This window comes from Lampetra fluviatilis, chromosome 1 (assembly GCF_964198595.1).
Source record: "Lampetra fluviatilis chromosome 1, kcLamFluv1.1, whole genome shotgun sequence".
Lineage (NCBI taxonomy): Eukaryota > Metazoa > Chordata > Hyperoartia > Petromyzontiformes > Petromyzontidae > Lampetra > Lampetra fluviatilis.
In genome coordinates this window covers 23,576,319-23,592,916 of record NC_136275.1, presented here as the reverse complement: position 1 = coordinate 23,592,916, position 16,598 = coordinate 23,576,319, and the positions used below count along the sequence as shown (strand labels likewise).

Sequence of the window (16,598 nt, the reverse complement as noted above, 5' to 3'; positions counted from 1 at the left end):
TTTAAATCAAGAGGATCGATGTGGGATTGACTGAATAGTACCTCACCTCCATGCTGATCTGGTCAAAGTCAGGGAAGGTGTCCGTCAGCTGCTGAAAGTCCTCCGGGGACATGGGGAAGATGTCGGAGTTACGGGGTACCCTCCTGCTGACGCGGCACACCACAGGTGGACACAGGCACAGTGACCCATAGCACACCATGGCACACAGTAAACACCACACTGCAGGTAGCACGCGCAGCACAATACATTGTACGGCACAGCAAGCAACACACATGGCACAGTGCGAGTGTACACACACCGAATGGCACAGCGAGTGCAGCGAGCGGTGTTCACAGCGTAGAGTACAGAACAGAGCATGCACAGTACACCCTAGACAGTGTGGCACACGGCACAGAGCTCGCAACACAGCGCACGTAACAACGCATTCAACTGATGTACAGAGAAAGGCCAAGTCGCTCGTCCATCGCGCCGAGCACAAATAAGACCAATGTGGTAATCTCCATAAAACAATGATTCAAAGAGGGGCTTACAACTCATGCACCGGGATGAACACAGTCTGGATGTAGCCCTCTTTCTTATCCTCCTCCATGGCATCAACCTCTGCCACACACACAGATGAAACACACACATAATCCAGAATTAAATGTAATCTGTCATTACTTTTTAGAGTGCTATTTACTGGCTCTGTAAAAATGATAAAGTCTGTGCAGAACATATTGTTTATGATACTACAGGAAAATTGAACATGGGGTTAAGCAATTAGACCCACAAAAGTCAAAAGTGCATTCTCATGTTGGCAACCCACATTCGATTCGTGCCTATGTACACATCTGGAAATCGATACGTGAACATGACCTGGGCTTCTACTAGGGTAACTCAGTCTGAAATGGATACTCTTGCAATTGTGTTAACAGTAACACTGGGGAGACAGAGGCATGGCCTAGCATGTTCCTGGTCACATCACCTTCTCATGTGACATGATGACCTTCACAGGGGCTTGCTGAGAGTCTCATCAGCACGAGTGGGAGACTGTTGTATTGTGCATACATATAATGCACGCAAGTAAACACAGAGGCTCAGGACTTACTGCGCGAGTAGTACTTGCTGAAGGCCTGGTCCTTGCCGATGTTCGGATAGAGGAACTTCAGGGGACACTCTGGAATGTTGGCATCACTCAGGATCTTGAAAGAATTGATGATGTCGGGGAAGGACACGGCCGTTAGCTGCTGCTTGGTGTACGGCTCCACCGAGTGGATCTGAACATCACCTGCAGACGCGCAACCCCGTGGACAATAGATGAGAGAAGGAGGGGCGGTGGCAATGATCACATGGGCAGCACGTGAGCCTCCACTCATAGTGATCCACTCACAGGAGGGGCAAGCAGCTGATTCAAACAAGGGTCACAGCACTCCTTAACTCAATTAAAAATCGGATCCTGCTCCACCCGGCTTCACGGACTGCTCCACATGCATTATTCTGTCCATGTTTTCACCAGGCCTGCAGTGAGTGGCCTTAAGTGTTGTAAGATTCCTGTTCTTTCCCTAACCTTTTATTACAATTCCATTCACAAACTCTTCCCGGTGCTCTTCACGCCGGCCCACCCTCTAGTCGTGGCCGTGTTATCACATTCGCACCTCTGCTTGCCCTTTTCCAGAACCCCCCTCCTCTCTCCCACCTCTCCATACTCCCACTGCCCACCGCCTCATCTTGTTACCAGGGATGCCCCAGTGGGCGATTCTCAAAGCACGCACGCTCCCACCTCCCCCCAGCTCACCGCAGGCAATGCCATCCTGCTTCTCGACCCAGGTGAAGGTGATGCCACCATCACGACTGCTCTCGCTGAAGCGCAGCAGGAAGGTGCCGCTCAGCTGGTCCTTCAGCAGGGACTTTTCCGTGTCCTTGCTCACAAAGCCCATGATGTACCTGTGTGTGCGCAGACAAAGACAAAGACAAAGCTCGTCCGTTGAGCATCAGCTTGCCCCTTGGACAGGTACCATGAGCGAGTGTCCAACAAGGCGAGCGTGGCTATAGTGTGGAGAGGTAAATGGAGCAAGCACCACGCATACGTGGCCCAACCTCTTGTCCTCTTTTGTTTTTTTGTCAACTGCACTGCACTTGGCTGATTCAGCCTATTGGAAGCCCACAGCATTCATGGTGAAGTGGGTGACTAGCACGGAAAGACTGAGTGCTATGAAGAGGGCGAGTGTGGTTATGAAAGAGTGAGTAATGCGGAGGCTTAGTGTTGGGGAGAGATCGATTGCTGATGGAAACGTGAGATGTACCGGTGAGGTAAGTGGTGCAGGAATAATAGGTGAATGTTGCCTCCATTTCATACATTACCCTTCATTCCAGATGGGCAGAAGGTGCTTCTTTATGAGCTCAATGATCCCATCCAGCCACAGCCAAAACGAAAACTGCTTCTCGGGCATGTTCTCCTGCACTCCACGTACACACGGTATGTCAGTAAAGCCATACAGACTCCTTTCACATTGCTTTTTAACAACACATCAGTAACACCTTGCACAAACATTTTCAATACCCTTTACCAATACTAGCACTGTATGACACGAGATGGCCCTTACATCGACCCAGTATAGCAGTACAGCAGCCTCTTCAAACGTTGAAACAAGTGGAGTACGGTCAAACTCCGCACACGATAGACACTGTGGGGAGGCCTTAAATCAGCAGTGGATTGTGATGGACGCGTTATTTTTTTCATATTATGTCTATTGAGTACCCATAAAAACAATGTCATGATTGTCGTTAACTATAAAAATTTGTGATCATAAAATAACAACCAGCACAGCATGGTCCATTAATATAAATCGCATTATGCGGTGAGTGCAAAAATACAAACAAAACAGCATCTTGGGTTATTAATCATGCTTTATGAGAACATTGTGGTCAAGTCAACTTCTACATCACTTTATTAACACGAACATAATAATTTGCGTCATGCTGTGATGTGTATTTATTTCATCGTTTTGCGTTGATCTATGACCCTTGTATAATAGAGAGGGCCCTTGACTTTAAACATCTGGCAGCTCACCAGAATTGGTTCAAGCAAGCCAGACTGCTGATGAGACACTCAATGTCAAACCAGTCTAAATCTTCTCGTGTTGAATCAATGGCTGCTGATATTATGCACTCCCTGGGGAATGTGTGGCTGACGGGATGTGTAGAAATACGTTTGCGTTTTATGTGGCGAGACAGATATGTTGAGGCATATTCTCTGCCCTTTTATATTTATCACTTTATTAAGCTAGAACCTGCTGCCAGTGAGAGCTGCTGATCTCACCTTGCAGAACTTAGCCCAGGGCACCTGGCACTCCTTGTAGTTTGTAGTGAGACCTGGAACAATGTCGAGCCATCGATAGGGTCAGGCATCGTCACAGTAGAAGCTATGCCATTATAAACACATTCCTGCGGAGGGAGCTGGTAGGAACGTTGGGTTGCTCGGTCAATGGCCAGGGTCAACGGCGGCGTGGGGTATTCCGCAAATATGCCCGACTGTGAGGGCGGGCACAAGCCGGCGTGAGTAGGTTAAACGTTGAGTTTTATAAGGGCACCATGGGGTGACCAGCCCCTCCCCACCCCCCACCCTCCCCACCCAGCCCTTCCCCACCCTCCCCTCCCCACCCAGCCCCACCCTCCCCTCCCCTCCCAGCCCCTCCCCACCCTCCCCTCCCCACCCAGCCCCTCCATCCCCACCCAGCCCCTCCCTGCACAACGGACGGACACAATAATCCCCTGTGGGCTGGTGTAATCAGGAGGTTCCTATCAGTAATAATTATCTGCCATCATATTAATCACCATAAACACAAGTGGTACAGACACACCGTGTCATCCCAGAATTCTATCCCAGAGTTTGAATTATGAAATATATATTTTTGTCACAGGTCAATTCAGCCCATCATCCTTCCCAGGGTCAATAAATTCACATCACTTAATGGGAAGTCAACATTGGTCATCCTATGAAGAGACTGGTTCCCACCATAGCAATGTATAATTACCGTAACTGGGTGAGGCCTGTCAACAGAGATGAGTACTGCCCAATACTTGCTTGAGCAAGGAGACACTGACTTTTTACTAAACACAAGTTGAGTACTGTGCATCTTTCTGTATTTTAGTTTGCTTCATCAGCGCAGGTATAACTTTCGCATATCATTTGTATGTTATTTGCATAAGTTTAATGCGATCGATTCTCACATGGATGATCCACGTGTGAACCGTGTACGTGAGAATAAATTTTAACCGATGGATCGATGCACTCTTTAAACGCCTACGACTTCTCACACAGCGCCGCGTCCCTACCGCTGACCCTAATGCGGGCCCTCCCCCTGTATGTATGTTGAACTTCTTTCGCATCATACATAGCCGACTATGATATTCGGAGGTGCAGGGGAAGGACAACAAACTAAACGCAAAAATCAGTTCTAAATAAATGATTTTTGGATTTAAAAGTGCATAACTTCCTAATATCTGAAGGAAGAGCGTTCCAGACGGCCGCAGAAGTGCATCTGAAAGCAGTAACTGTCTTTGTTCAATGGCTAGCCAAAAGCCGGAGTTCGCGTGATGGTGTATGGTCCTCGACAAGATCAGCAAGGTATTGTGGTTCATTTGTGGCAAGCACTTTGTGTGTAATGAGTGCTACCTAATAATGTATTCGTTTGGCAACTGGAAGGTAATGCAGCTCGGCGAGCACTGGATGGACACAGTCGGATCTTGCAGTACCCGCAACGACACGTGCCAAATCATTTTGTACAAACTGCAGTTTTGCCAGACGTCCCGTAGAGTAGTGAGTTGCAATAAGCGAGCCTGTCGATACGATGCTACACGCCACCGTGTTGGCTATGTCACGACTCAATAGTGGTCAAATGTGTCGTAGAGCCCTGATATGACAATTGAGAATCGATGGGATCGATGCACCCTTTAAACGCAGCGCTGCGTCACCACCGCTGACCCTACAGCAGGCCCTCCTCCGGCCGCGCCGCTGGCGGGGGGGGGGGGGGAAACGCGCGCTGGACCCACCGAGCAGCTTCTCGGCGAGCGTGACGAGCTGCTGGGGGTTGAGGCCTCTGGAGGTGACGCACGAGAACTGCCAGCTGAGCACGTCGGAGAGCAGGCTCCAGCTCGCTGCCGGTGGGTTCAGGAACAGGGACAGGTTCTGTGGTAGAGACAGAGACGTGGCGCCACACTCCTCGTTATCCTGACTGTTCTATTTTGTTTACTACCACTGACATGTAATGGATACGACTTTAATTAGCGCAACACAAACACATTCAATACAATGTTTTGGAAGTACCTTTCTAATTGTACAATCTAGCAGAGATAATTATATTTCAACCAATATTAATGCCAGACGCTTTATATATCTGCACCTCCGATTAGAACTATTGGCTACATATTGTGCGAAGGAAGTTCAACATACATATAGAAAAAAAAATGCATTGTAAGTTTGATTTTTTTTACAATAGAGGGCTATTGCCGTCATTTAATTTCTCCAAGCACTAGAATTTAGAAACGGAGGAAAAAATATCGCCTTGCACTGCCCCATCCACCCAGAAGATTGTGCATGTAGTCTCACCTTCTGCTCGTTGGTGAGCATGTTGTACCACAGGATGGACGCCCAGCCATTGGGCAGTTGGCTCACGTTGGAGATGACAATAACAGGCAGAGACGTCGTCTGTGTTAGACGAAAGCACCGCACACACAATGCACGCACTGTGATGCACATTCAAGCTGCAAAGATATTTCCGTGACAATGCAAGCACTTACATCACACTGAGTTTCAGAAGAGATGACATCTGCAGTATCACGCCCTCTAAACCCATTTATGAAAGTATGTTTGTTGAACTTTTTAGATTTAAAGCTTTCGTGACTGTAGGGATTCATATTCTTGGTTCTTTCGGTAAAGTCACGTAGAAGGGAAATAATAAAATAATAAAAAGAAAACAATAACATTCTCACACTATTCTCACAACGTGAGAATTTGATTGTTTTATTTTTATTATTTTATTATTTCCCTTCTACGTGACTTTACCGAAAGAACCAAGAATATAATTTGTTGAACTTATTTCGCACCATACATAGCCAACCGTGCTAATCGAAGGTGCGGAAAGAAATAACTAATGCCAAGCTCGAAAGCCAGACTCCAAAGCATTCATGGTCGCGTTTGATATTACGAACAATGCAAAAACCCCAATGTTATTCACAGATACAAAAAACAACACTAATATTAGCCAGAAATGTAAATGTGTATCCATTATATCATCCCATATGTTTAACCAATCTGTGAATGTTTTGCACGGACTTCAGATGTAGTTGCATTTAGATGCAATGTCTATCCAAATTGTATTGTTGGTGATAGGACTCCACTTAAATTACTAAACCTGAAGTAGTTATGTTTTACCACTCGAATCTAAACTCCAACCAATAATCTTGTCACTGCACGTGGGACAGCTACCTCCAGGTCCATCTTGAGGCTCTGGTGGTAAAATTGCGTCTCAAAGCTGATGAGGTGGAGCTCTTCCGTCACTATCAGTGATCCCTGCACACACACACACACAAATAATACATTCTCAGCCACCTTACACTTGCAGGGCAAGTTCTGATTATCAATAACCTGATATGGTTGGGATGCCCTGTGACAATGGTGGAGACATCATTGTCCGATTGCCTTTGCCTCCCAAGTGTCACAAATTGTTGGCACACTATCAAGAACAAATATTTAGCCACAGTCCTACTCAGAGAGGTAACGAATACAGGATTCGAATCTGGATAATGGCGAATGTAGCACAATACGTTAAAATTTGACACCGCAAAGTGAAGGTGATATCACCACAGATTTAGTGCCAAGCTAGTTTTACTTTGGGAGTATGTGGAGTAGTTTGACAGGTGAACACACAGGTATTATGGGTCAGCAGACTACGGTGACTTTGCAGATGCATCACCTGTGCTCCCTACTACGTCACCGTGCTACTTTGACATGCACATCAGACACTCAACCAACGTTTTCCTCCTCACATTGACCCTGAAATCCATGCTTTTTTCTTTAATCTCCCAACCCGGAATTAACTATTCCATGGAAATTAATGGGCACCTCGCGATGTTACTACTTATACGAGCTCGCAAATCTATTGGGCGACATGCTGAATTATCAAGAGTTCTCCATCAAACGTGGGGCACTGTTGATCCCTTGGCAAGCTGCGTTCCTCATGGGGGCCCTGGGTGCAGTAAAGGGGACCTCACCTCATTCCTGCCTCCTGCTTGCGTGCGCTGTTCTCGTACTTGCTGCAGAAGACAAAGACAAAGATCCCCCGTAAAGCCTTAACAGGGGCAAGTGCTGTTAGCGAGCACCTATGAAGGCCGGAACGGCACACCACGCCCGGCCGCCTTTGTCTCCCCAGTGGCAATGTTTACACACCGCACCAGGTACTCATTTGAGGCTGAGTCGACCTAGGGGAGGGCCGGGACCGGTTCAGATAATCGTCACTGATGTTGGCCGTGAGCGGGAATCGAACCTGGGTCGCCAGATTCGTCGCACAGCGTGCTAACCGCTACACTACCGCTCACGCACACACACACACAAAGACTCCTTTAAAAGTTATTTTCAACTATGAGTATTCAAAAGCAGTAGAACAGGCGGAAGGGGCTATCATAGATCGGTTTATGTAAGAGGCGACTATGTGTGTGCATATGCGTCACTGCTGCTCTACCGCAGTATGACAGTGGTGAGGAGGTGTAACATGAACCTTGCCTGCACACATTGATATTCTCTAGTGCACTGGCAGGTAAACACTCAACAAAGAGCTGCTTGCGGTACAATTATACTGCTACTGCAATGCAGAGATTTTTTATTCAGTTTGACTTACTTCGATTCAGGTGAGAGCCCATTGAGATCAAATATATATTAAACAATAGGGAAATTTAACCCATGCATGGGAAGAAATATTTTATATTTGTGTGCAGGCGATTTTCAAATTCAGTATTTTGGCTTTGACACCAGTACTCTTCTGGCAATGCTTGTGCATGACATTGCAAGGTCTTGCACATCAACTTTACTGCAGAGCACACCTTGCTCTTATGCTTTGTAACATCACGCTTGCCACAATACCACAATACCTTGCTGATCTCGTCAAGAAGCATAAACCTAGCCATCGAACAAAGACGGTCACTGCATCACCAATGGCGGAGCCAGGATTTTCAGGTAGGGGGGGAAACCCCTCCAGCAATGAAAAATGATAGAGGAGTTGTTAGTAAGTAAGGATTTGTCCCTTGCTTTTTATTCGACGCGTGTGCGGCGATGGCGCAGCCATCGATCGAGGGTCGAATTCGAACCGTGTGTGATCGGCATCGCGCTCGCTGAAGGTGAATGCCTTCAGGGAAGTCGTGTACTGTATACGCAACTGTGCGCAATTCTGAGTCACTTATAACTGCTTTGCCGTTACTTATTGCCAATTATGGACTCAGACTATTGTCCTATCATCTCATAGAATCCCTGGCACATAATAATACGCTACAGTGACAGTGGGGGTCACAAAATGCCAATTTATTACTAATAAACCCCAATGATCCGATCGAAATTAGGGATTTCAATCGGATCATTGGGGGGGCACGTGCCACCCCACCCCCCCAACTGGCTCCGCCAGTGTGCATTACGCGCTTTCAGATGCGCTTCTGTGGACGTCTGGAACAATCTTACATCCGATATTAGTAATCCACTGGAAATATATACTTTTAATATATCTTAAAAACTCATTTCTTTAGAATTGCTTGTTGTGTTTAGTTTGTTGTCCTTCACCCGCATGACCAATTAGCACGGTTGTCCCCGTACGGTGTGAAATGTTTAACATACATACATCCCCAGGCAGCTGTAGCGGTGAGCTGTGGCTGACTGCCAGGTGCAGTGACTACTCGCGTTGTGAACGTGTGCCGTGTGAGGAGCTCACCAGGTGGCGGAACTCCACCGCGAGGCTGCCACTGTTGCACTCCTCCATGTTCATGACCTTGGTGTTGGTGCCCAGGATGTTGAAGCGACGGAAGCTAGGGTTGGTGGGACACATGGTGACTTTAGTCCTCGACACTGGCTGCAGCTGTCCTTGCCGCTGATTGGCTCACATTGCACAAGATGTGATGGACTCGGAGTACTCTGTCAACTAACTAGTGATATTTTATGCATAGTAATATTGCAGGTAATTAAGGCCACTGAGTGGTCTGAGAGTAACTGACTTTAAGGACTGATGGTATACTTAGTCTTGTTTGTTTTTGGAATTAAATATTGCCCAGCCAAAGATGCTGTGTAATATGACAGATTAAAATGTTTTGCTAATAATATGCACAATGTCAGAACATTAAACAAATCTTAAGAGATGGATTTCAGGCACTCACCCCTTGACTGGAGGCTTATCGCCAATATCTCTGATGACGGCAGAAAATAAAAAAAATACATGAGGTTAGTCTTTATTACCACCTGTCAAACTGACAAGAGTTGCGGTTTTCATTTTAAAACATGCACTGCATTAGTTTTAGGGGACATGTAGGCCAAAATGGGACCGATACTACAGAAAGCATCACTCACTTGTCAATGGATGCCTTAACCTTCAACTGGTAGTTCAACTCAGACAGCTTCACGAGGAGCCTGTAACAGCAAGGAGCAACGCACATGCAGTATCAGCTTAGAACCGTGGACATTATGTTGCGTACCGGCTGCGTTGCCGGAGCTCTGCTGGAAAATATCACCGTGTGCGATGCACGCACCTGATCTTGGCTGTGAACTGCACACTCGTCTTGATCACCAGCGGCCTCTGTGGGTGCGTGGGCATGCACGGTTGGCATTCCACCACGAAGGCGCTGAGGTCATTCACGTGGGTGGACAGTCACACAAGCGAGACAGATGAGCAACAGAGTAACATGAGAACCTACCCTCCTGCAGACTGCACCCAACAGCTACCATAAATCAGTTGCTGCATGGCGAGACTGTACCAGCAGGAAAACACCCATTTCACAAGTTCTGAAGGATATGATTTAGTAACGCGAACTAACCCAAAAAACCCCTATTATGGATATTGGTCGCAAAAGCCTATGTGTTAAACTAACGCGGTGTGAGTTGCATGGTACGTCGTTATCAATATGAAAGTAACAACAGCTTTATCAAAGTGGTAAACCTCTCCTGTTTGTTTCTAGAGTAGTGGATAATCTAGAAATATGTTCCATTTGTGAAAGGTTAAAATAATGTTGTTTTCTTCTTCGAGCATTAAAAAACACGAAACTAGTAATCGTGTGCTTTGTTGCAGGCGATATGAAGTTGAAGGCTTTGGACAATTTCAATCAGGAGTTACTGTCCAATCGTTGTTGCAGGTTTAATTGCAATGGCTGTGCACATGAGTGTTCAGTGCTTTACCGCACAACAAACAGAGGCCATAGAAACGAGACCTAAGTAATTAAATCTCAGGATAATCTTATGGTTAAGACGTTCATGTGTTTTCTTTTTACTGTGCACAAGCTTGCTTGGGTATGAAGCAATATGGTAATAATAAGTCCCTTGTCAATCTATTTGTGGATTAATGCTTCCCCATGGGATGTCAATTTTAGGGGTCATTTGACCATATGTCACCATGCTGGTCAGTATGGGTTGAAGGGTTGAAGGGAGGGAGGGCTGGGTGGCAGTCCTAGTTCAAATATCATTTCGCCACTGATATTAGACGTGGCCGGAAATCTAACTTAGACACTGGATTCGGAGTGTAGTGCGCTAACCACTGCATCACCACTCACAAGTGTATTGACGTAAATGGAGTCACTATGGCGTTTAGCGCCAGCTACTGTAACAAGAGTGGTATTGTGCGTCTTGAGCCTCTCTCTGGCACCAGAGTGGGTATGGCATGGAAGCGGGCCCTAAGGGGCATGGTTCTGGTGAGGGTCACAGAGAGGGCAGTTGAGGACGTGACAGTCTGGGTCAGGGGTCGGCAACCTGCGGCTCCGGAGCCGCATGCGGCTCTTTTGAACCTTGACCGCGGCTCCGGGGCGGATGCTAGCGAGGGGAGGAGGCGCACTGTGACACCTGCTCTGGCGTTGCCGCTGCTGACAGGTCGCCGCTCCGCTCCACACTGCCCGCCCGGTGACAGGCAATAACGTTGCCGTTGCTTTGTCACATGTTTGGAAGAAGTAAAAACCTTCCTGGGCAGCAAAGAGCTCACCTTTGCTGAGCTGGAACAGCCAGAGTGGCTGGAAAAATTACATTTTATGGTAGACATGACAGCACATCTAAACACGCTAAATACAACCCTTCAGGGGAAAGGAGGCACAGCCCTGCACATGCTGGAGGAGGTTTTGGCATTCGAGCGCAAGTTGACAGTGTTTGTCAAAGATTTACAGAGAGGTACACTGTCTCACTTTCCCTCTTTGAGAGAGTTCAAACAAAGTCAAGATACGATAACTTTGGAATATTTCAAGTCTGCAATCACCACAATGCAAAGTTCGTTTGGGAAACGATTCTGTGAGTTCAGAGAGGAAAAAACGACATTATCCTTCCCTGGCACTCCCCTGGCGATCGATCCATCCCTATTGAATATGACTGCATTTGCAGGTGTAAGTCAACCTGATCTTGATATGGAACTGGCCGATATAGCCGACAAAGATATATGGGTGTCCAAGTTCAAATGCTTGACCGCTACTCTTGAGGATGTTGCCCGTCAGAAGGCCATTCTGGCTCAGAATCATAAATGGAGTGATATTGAAAACCTTCCCAAACAGGACAAACTTGTATTCGAAACATGGAATGCCATCCCCAACACTTATATAAACATGAAAAAGTATGCATTTGGAGTCCTGTCGATCTTCGGCTCCACATATGTATGTGAGCAGGTCTTCTCCAACATGAACTATATTAAAAACAAACATCGATCACGCCTCACAGATGACAGCTTGCAAGCCTGTGTGAAAATGAAGGTGACGTCTTACAGCCCTGATGTGCAGACACTGTGCACTGAGGTTCAGAAGCAAAAATCCCATTAACCAGGTAATTTAGCTATTAATTTGCAAAAATATATTTTACATTGTTAAGTGAAAAAGTCCTTTTTTTATTCGGATTGACAGCTGACTGCACGATCCTGTATATAGCAATAAGGTAAGAAACAATATATGCAGTGTTATATTTGTTTTAAATGTTGCAATGGTTTTGCGGCTCCCAGTTTATTTTTTCCTTCGGAAACGGGTCCAAGTGGCTCTTTATGTCTTAAAGGTTGCAGACCCCTGGTCTGGGTGAACCCGAGAGGGCACGTCACAGGAGAGGGTAGCGAGGGGGGCCAAAGGGTGGCAAGAGGGACACGTGATATATGGCCCAGAGCCTTCTAGTAGGATCTAGAAGGGGGCGTGGCCGAGGGCGGAGCCAGGCCACGCTCAGAGGCATAAAAGGGAAGTCCCGAGAGCCGATCCGGGCTGTCTGTTGGAATGGAACCCGCCGGTGCTACGTCTCTTCGATCCTCGGTCCTTGGTCTTTACTCTCGGCATCGTGGGTCAGGCAGTGTGTTATTGACTGACCCGGTTATATAGTTACCCCGTTGTGGTATAGTTAACCAAGTGTACGTTTATGCAGTTACCCTGTTGGGGTGTTATAATAAACGTGTTGCCTCCAAGTTCTAGTGTGTGTCTCCGTAGAACCCACTACACAAGTATAAAGACATTGCTGCAACACTTTGTGGAATGAACCTTATTATCAGGAGACCAGGTTCCATGCATTAAAGTATTCATTCAATACATAATTTGGTAACGCTTTTATATTTGATGAAATAAATCAAAAGTCATACACAGCAATGTGTGACCACCACAGGGGTTGGGGCGATGAGATGAGCTAATGTGCAGGGACAAGATGGATGACGACGACGAAATTGCAAGATCGAGAGGCAATGGCAAAAACATGGGGAGACCTTCATCCAGCAGTGGGTTTATAATGATTTCTTTCATAAAAATCCAGGATTCATAAAAATAAATACTAAAACCATTGTGAGGTTGTATTGCTGGACATTTGAAAAAGAGCTTTACAGCTCATCGGATTCCTCCAGTATAAATCAATATTCTGATCACGTGACTGATGCGCGAAATAATAGAAGCAGGTGATTCTTCTGTTGAAATAGCAAAAAAAAAATGTTTTGTTCAATACGCATGGCTTGAAATACACGCAGTGTGGTTGTGGGTTTCGAGCCTGTGACAGCGTGCGGTGCGTACTTGTTGAAGAGAGCCTGCAACAGGTTGCTGGTCTTTTCTTCCAAGTCGCCCTTGTATGAAACAATGGGGTCCCCTTTGTAGGTCACCTTCTGCTGCAGCTCCTCCAGCTTCCTGAGCTGCCTCAGCACCTGCAGCAGTGCCTCTGCCAACTCGGTGTACCTATAATGCGCACACAACAAAGACAACGATCCCCCACGCACGCACACACAAGGTGTGTGTTTCAGACCTCGTCACTGTGCAACACAATGCTCTCAGTGCGCGGCCAGGAAACTTTTAAAGGTTGTTCCTCCACATGTATCAAACACACAGGACAATTCATTTATATATACTCCACTGATCATCTTACTTTCTTCTCAACAGGTGATTTAATGTTGTGAAAAGTGATGCCTCTAAATCTTACAGACAAGCATTTCAGAAGATGTACTAAGTGTATATAGTTTAACACGTAGGCTTTCGCGACCAATATCATCCATAACAGGTTTTTCTTTGGGGTTAGATCATGTAAATATAAATGTGTCGTTAAACCCGCCACCACCCCACACAGCCAATTAGTAATGTTTGTCACACAAACAGAACATGCCAATTCGTTACTACAACAGCACGCCGGTGTGTTGGACAGCAAATCAAAACATTTACAATCCAGAGTACGACGTTTCGCCAGTCGTTACAACTCGCTTCATCAGACGGCCAAACCTGTTGAATTGCATTTATTTGCCATAGGCATCACCAATCCCCCGGGCTTTTGGGAGTAACGTGAAAACCAGTTGGGCAACCTTCCTCAGCAAGGTACACCACCACGTGTTTAAGGGCATAGCAACCTTTAACCTATATTCGTTTTACTTTTCCGTGAAATCTAAAGCCAGCAGGGTTCCGTTTATAGTTCCCCACTACTGTGTATAGTATTGGTATAACCCTAATGTAGCTGCTTTGTCACGCGTTAGCATTGTAATGAGCAATAGTTAATTAAAACACAGTCCTGTTCATGTGGCTGGAAAAGGACAGCGGGTTTATGCAGGGATGATTACGTTGCATTTTTATGAGGAGAGTGGTGGAATAGCGATTTGTAAGATCCAGTTGAGCTGGGTTCATTTCTCAGTTACTTTACAGAGATTTTGAGCCAGCTGGTCAGGAGTGTGCAAGGGCATATCCAGGTAACCATCGAGCAGAGTTAGATATGTCTTAGCTTGTCACGATAACAACAATTTCATATATTTAAGAGCACGCAATGAAAAACTAATTTACATTTAAGATGAATTTAAATATTTTTTTTACTTCAAATCGTGTCAATGACTTTTATACTGTCAGTGCCAGATATGGGAGTCAACCTGTTCATGACTAGCTTAAAACAACTCAGCCTTGGCACCTCCGATTAGCACGGTTGGCTACATATGGTGCGAAAAAAATTCAACATACATACAGTCTCAAAATAAACAGTTCGTGCAGTTGTTTAACTGTAGTACTGGGGAGACAGAGAATGATGGGTGTGATGCGTGTGAACAGCACTTGTGCCTACAATGAAAAGCCTGAGGGACATTTTTTGTGATGTATTCTAATCCATTGAATTGCCACACATCATTGGCATTCAAAATATGTATTTACAGACAAATTATTGCTCAACGAAGTGGCTTAATCACATGGAAATTTATTACAGCCAAATACTCTTGAATGCATGTTGATTCTAAATGTGGAGGGAAAAACCGGAGAACCTGGAAAAAATCCACATGACCACGGGAAGAACAAGCAAACTCCAAATATACATGCAGGGTCGGGATCGAATCCATGACCTCCTGTATACCTGAAGAGGTAGTTAACAGGAAACACTTCAACCAGTCTCAAGAATCATTTTAGAAGGCCCTTCTTGCATTTGGATATTTGGCCAATACCATGATCAAGTGGCTTGTGGGAAATAACCGCAGCTCTTGGAGAAAACTCATCCTAGCCACATCAACAGTATTTATCGGCAGGAGTTTGCTTGTGAAACGTGTGCATGATAGAACAGGTGTGCGACCTGAAAACTTAAAGTTCACAGCTCTGGAGTATTTTAAGACTCGTTTATGAATATCTGTATTTGCATCGGTACTTGGAGAATAATGGTAGTTCCTGCTTTCGCAGAGCAAAAATACATAAAATTCTTACTGAAGGCTCCCAGAGATGAGATTTTACGACACAACATCCCCGACCAGTGGTGCTGCCTGGCCAAGCAACACAGGAAGCATCCCCCTTCCTAGAAAATCAAGTGAAGTGCTTGCAGAGTGCAACCTCACTGCCACTGTAGTCTACCTGCAAATATAATTTCTTGGGTAAGACACCATCAGTTCAAAATCACGGTGCTTTCCTGTTTTAATTAACATTAGGGTGGTGATCATCTCCTGTTTACAAATTCCACATTCCTATGGTGGAGGCGGGACTATCTACAAGACAACCACTGTTCATCTTCTTGGTTTTTTCGGTAAAGTCACGTAGAAGGGAAGTAATAAAATAATAAAAATAAAACATAATAAAACAATTCTCACGACGTTTCGGCCACAACGCAAGCAGCCGTTGTGGCCGAAACGTCGTGAGAATTGTTTTATTATGTTTTATTTTTATTATTTTATTACTTCCCTTCTACGTGACTTTACCGAAAGAACCAAGAAGATGAATCCCTGCAGTCACGAAAGCTTTAAATCGAAATACAACCACTGTTGACTTCCCTCCACACAATTGGTACTTATTTTAACCGACCACGGAGGGTTTATGGGCCGAGTCAACCCCCCGGCCGGGAACTGAACTTGCAACCTTATGATTGCGAGCCACTCAACGCGACCGCTGAGCTACCTGGCCAGATTTATTCACCTGATCATTGTGCAATTCAGGTGGGGAAAAGCAGGCATCATGCAGCAAGCGGGCACGTGCGACTTGGCAAGAGGGCGAGTGGGAGGGTGTGTACCACTTCTCCAGGTGGTCGAGGCAGATGTTGGGTGGGCCGCCGATGCAGCCGAGCTGCTGCCTCCGCTTCCACTCGTTCAGCTCTTCCAGCAGCGGCTTCTTGTGGACATAGTCGGCGATGGCCAGCAGCTCTGTCATCGATTGCAAGATTTGCTGTGTCGCACAGAGACATAAGATCACCTGAAGGATTCTACGGATTGTTGGGGCGAGTCCTGTTCGCGAGCACCTACGAAGGCCGGCACGGCACACGAAGGGGTGGGTGGTCAGAACCACACCCCCGACCCACTTTGATTCCCTGGTGGCATCACACAAGTGCTCATTTCAGGCTGAGTTAACTTAGGGGGGAGGCCCGGAATGGGTAGATATATACGGTGCATCTCTGTAATTTAGCAATGTTGACCGTGATCGGGATTTTAACTCGGGTCGTCGGGCTTCGTAGCGCAATTTGC

At 46.1% G+C, this 16,598-nt stretch overlaps 1 protein-coding gene across 2 annotated transcripts in view; it reads right to left on the bottom strand.

Moving 5' to 3' along the window:
* Nucleotides 1-16,598, bottom strand: part of LOC144934209 (signal transducer and activator of transcription 1-alpha/beta-like) — a 28,200-nt gene that overhangs the window by 3,314 nt on the left and 8,288 nt on the right. Inside the window, exons 8-23 of one of the 2 annotated variants that reach the window (XM_078859803.1) lie at nt 16,151-16,302; nt 13,222-13,380; nt 9,760-9,852; nt 9,581-9,640; nt 9,391-9,420; nt 8,952-9,045; nt 7,252-7,293; nt 6,467-6,550; nt 5,588-5,686; nt 5,032-5,167; nt 3,299-3,351; nt 2,341-2,435; nt 1,775-1,923; nt 1,088-1,267; nt 531-600; nt 47-146 (exon numbers count right to left, since the gene is read on the bottom strand). In XM_078859803.1, the coding sequence (XP_078715929.1) occupies nt 47-146; nt 531-600; nt 1,088-1,267; nt 1,775-1,923; nt 2,341-2,435; nt 3,299-3,351; nt 5,032-5,167; nt 5,588-5,686; nt 6,467-6,550; nt 7,252-7,293; nt 8,952-9,045; nt 9,391-9,420; nt 9,581-9,640; nt 9,760-9,852; nt 13,222-13,380; nt 16,151-16,302 (1,596 nt within the window). The remainder of the gene's footprint in view (nt 1-46; nt 147-530; nt 601-1,087; nt 1,268-1,774; nt 1,924-2,340; nt 2,436-3,298; nt 3,352-5,031; nt 5,168-5,587; nt 5,687-6,466; nt 6,551-7,251; nt 7,294-8,951; nt 9,046-9,390; nt 9,421-9,580; nt 9,641-9,759; nt 9,853-13,221; nt 13,381-16,150; nt 16,303-16,598) is intronic. The other variant, XM_078859813.1, reaches the window with a different exon arrangement.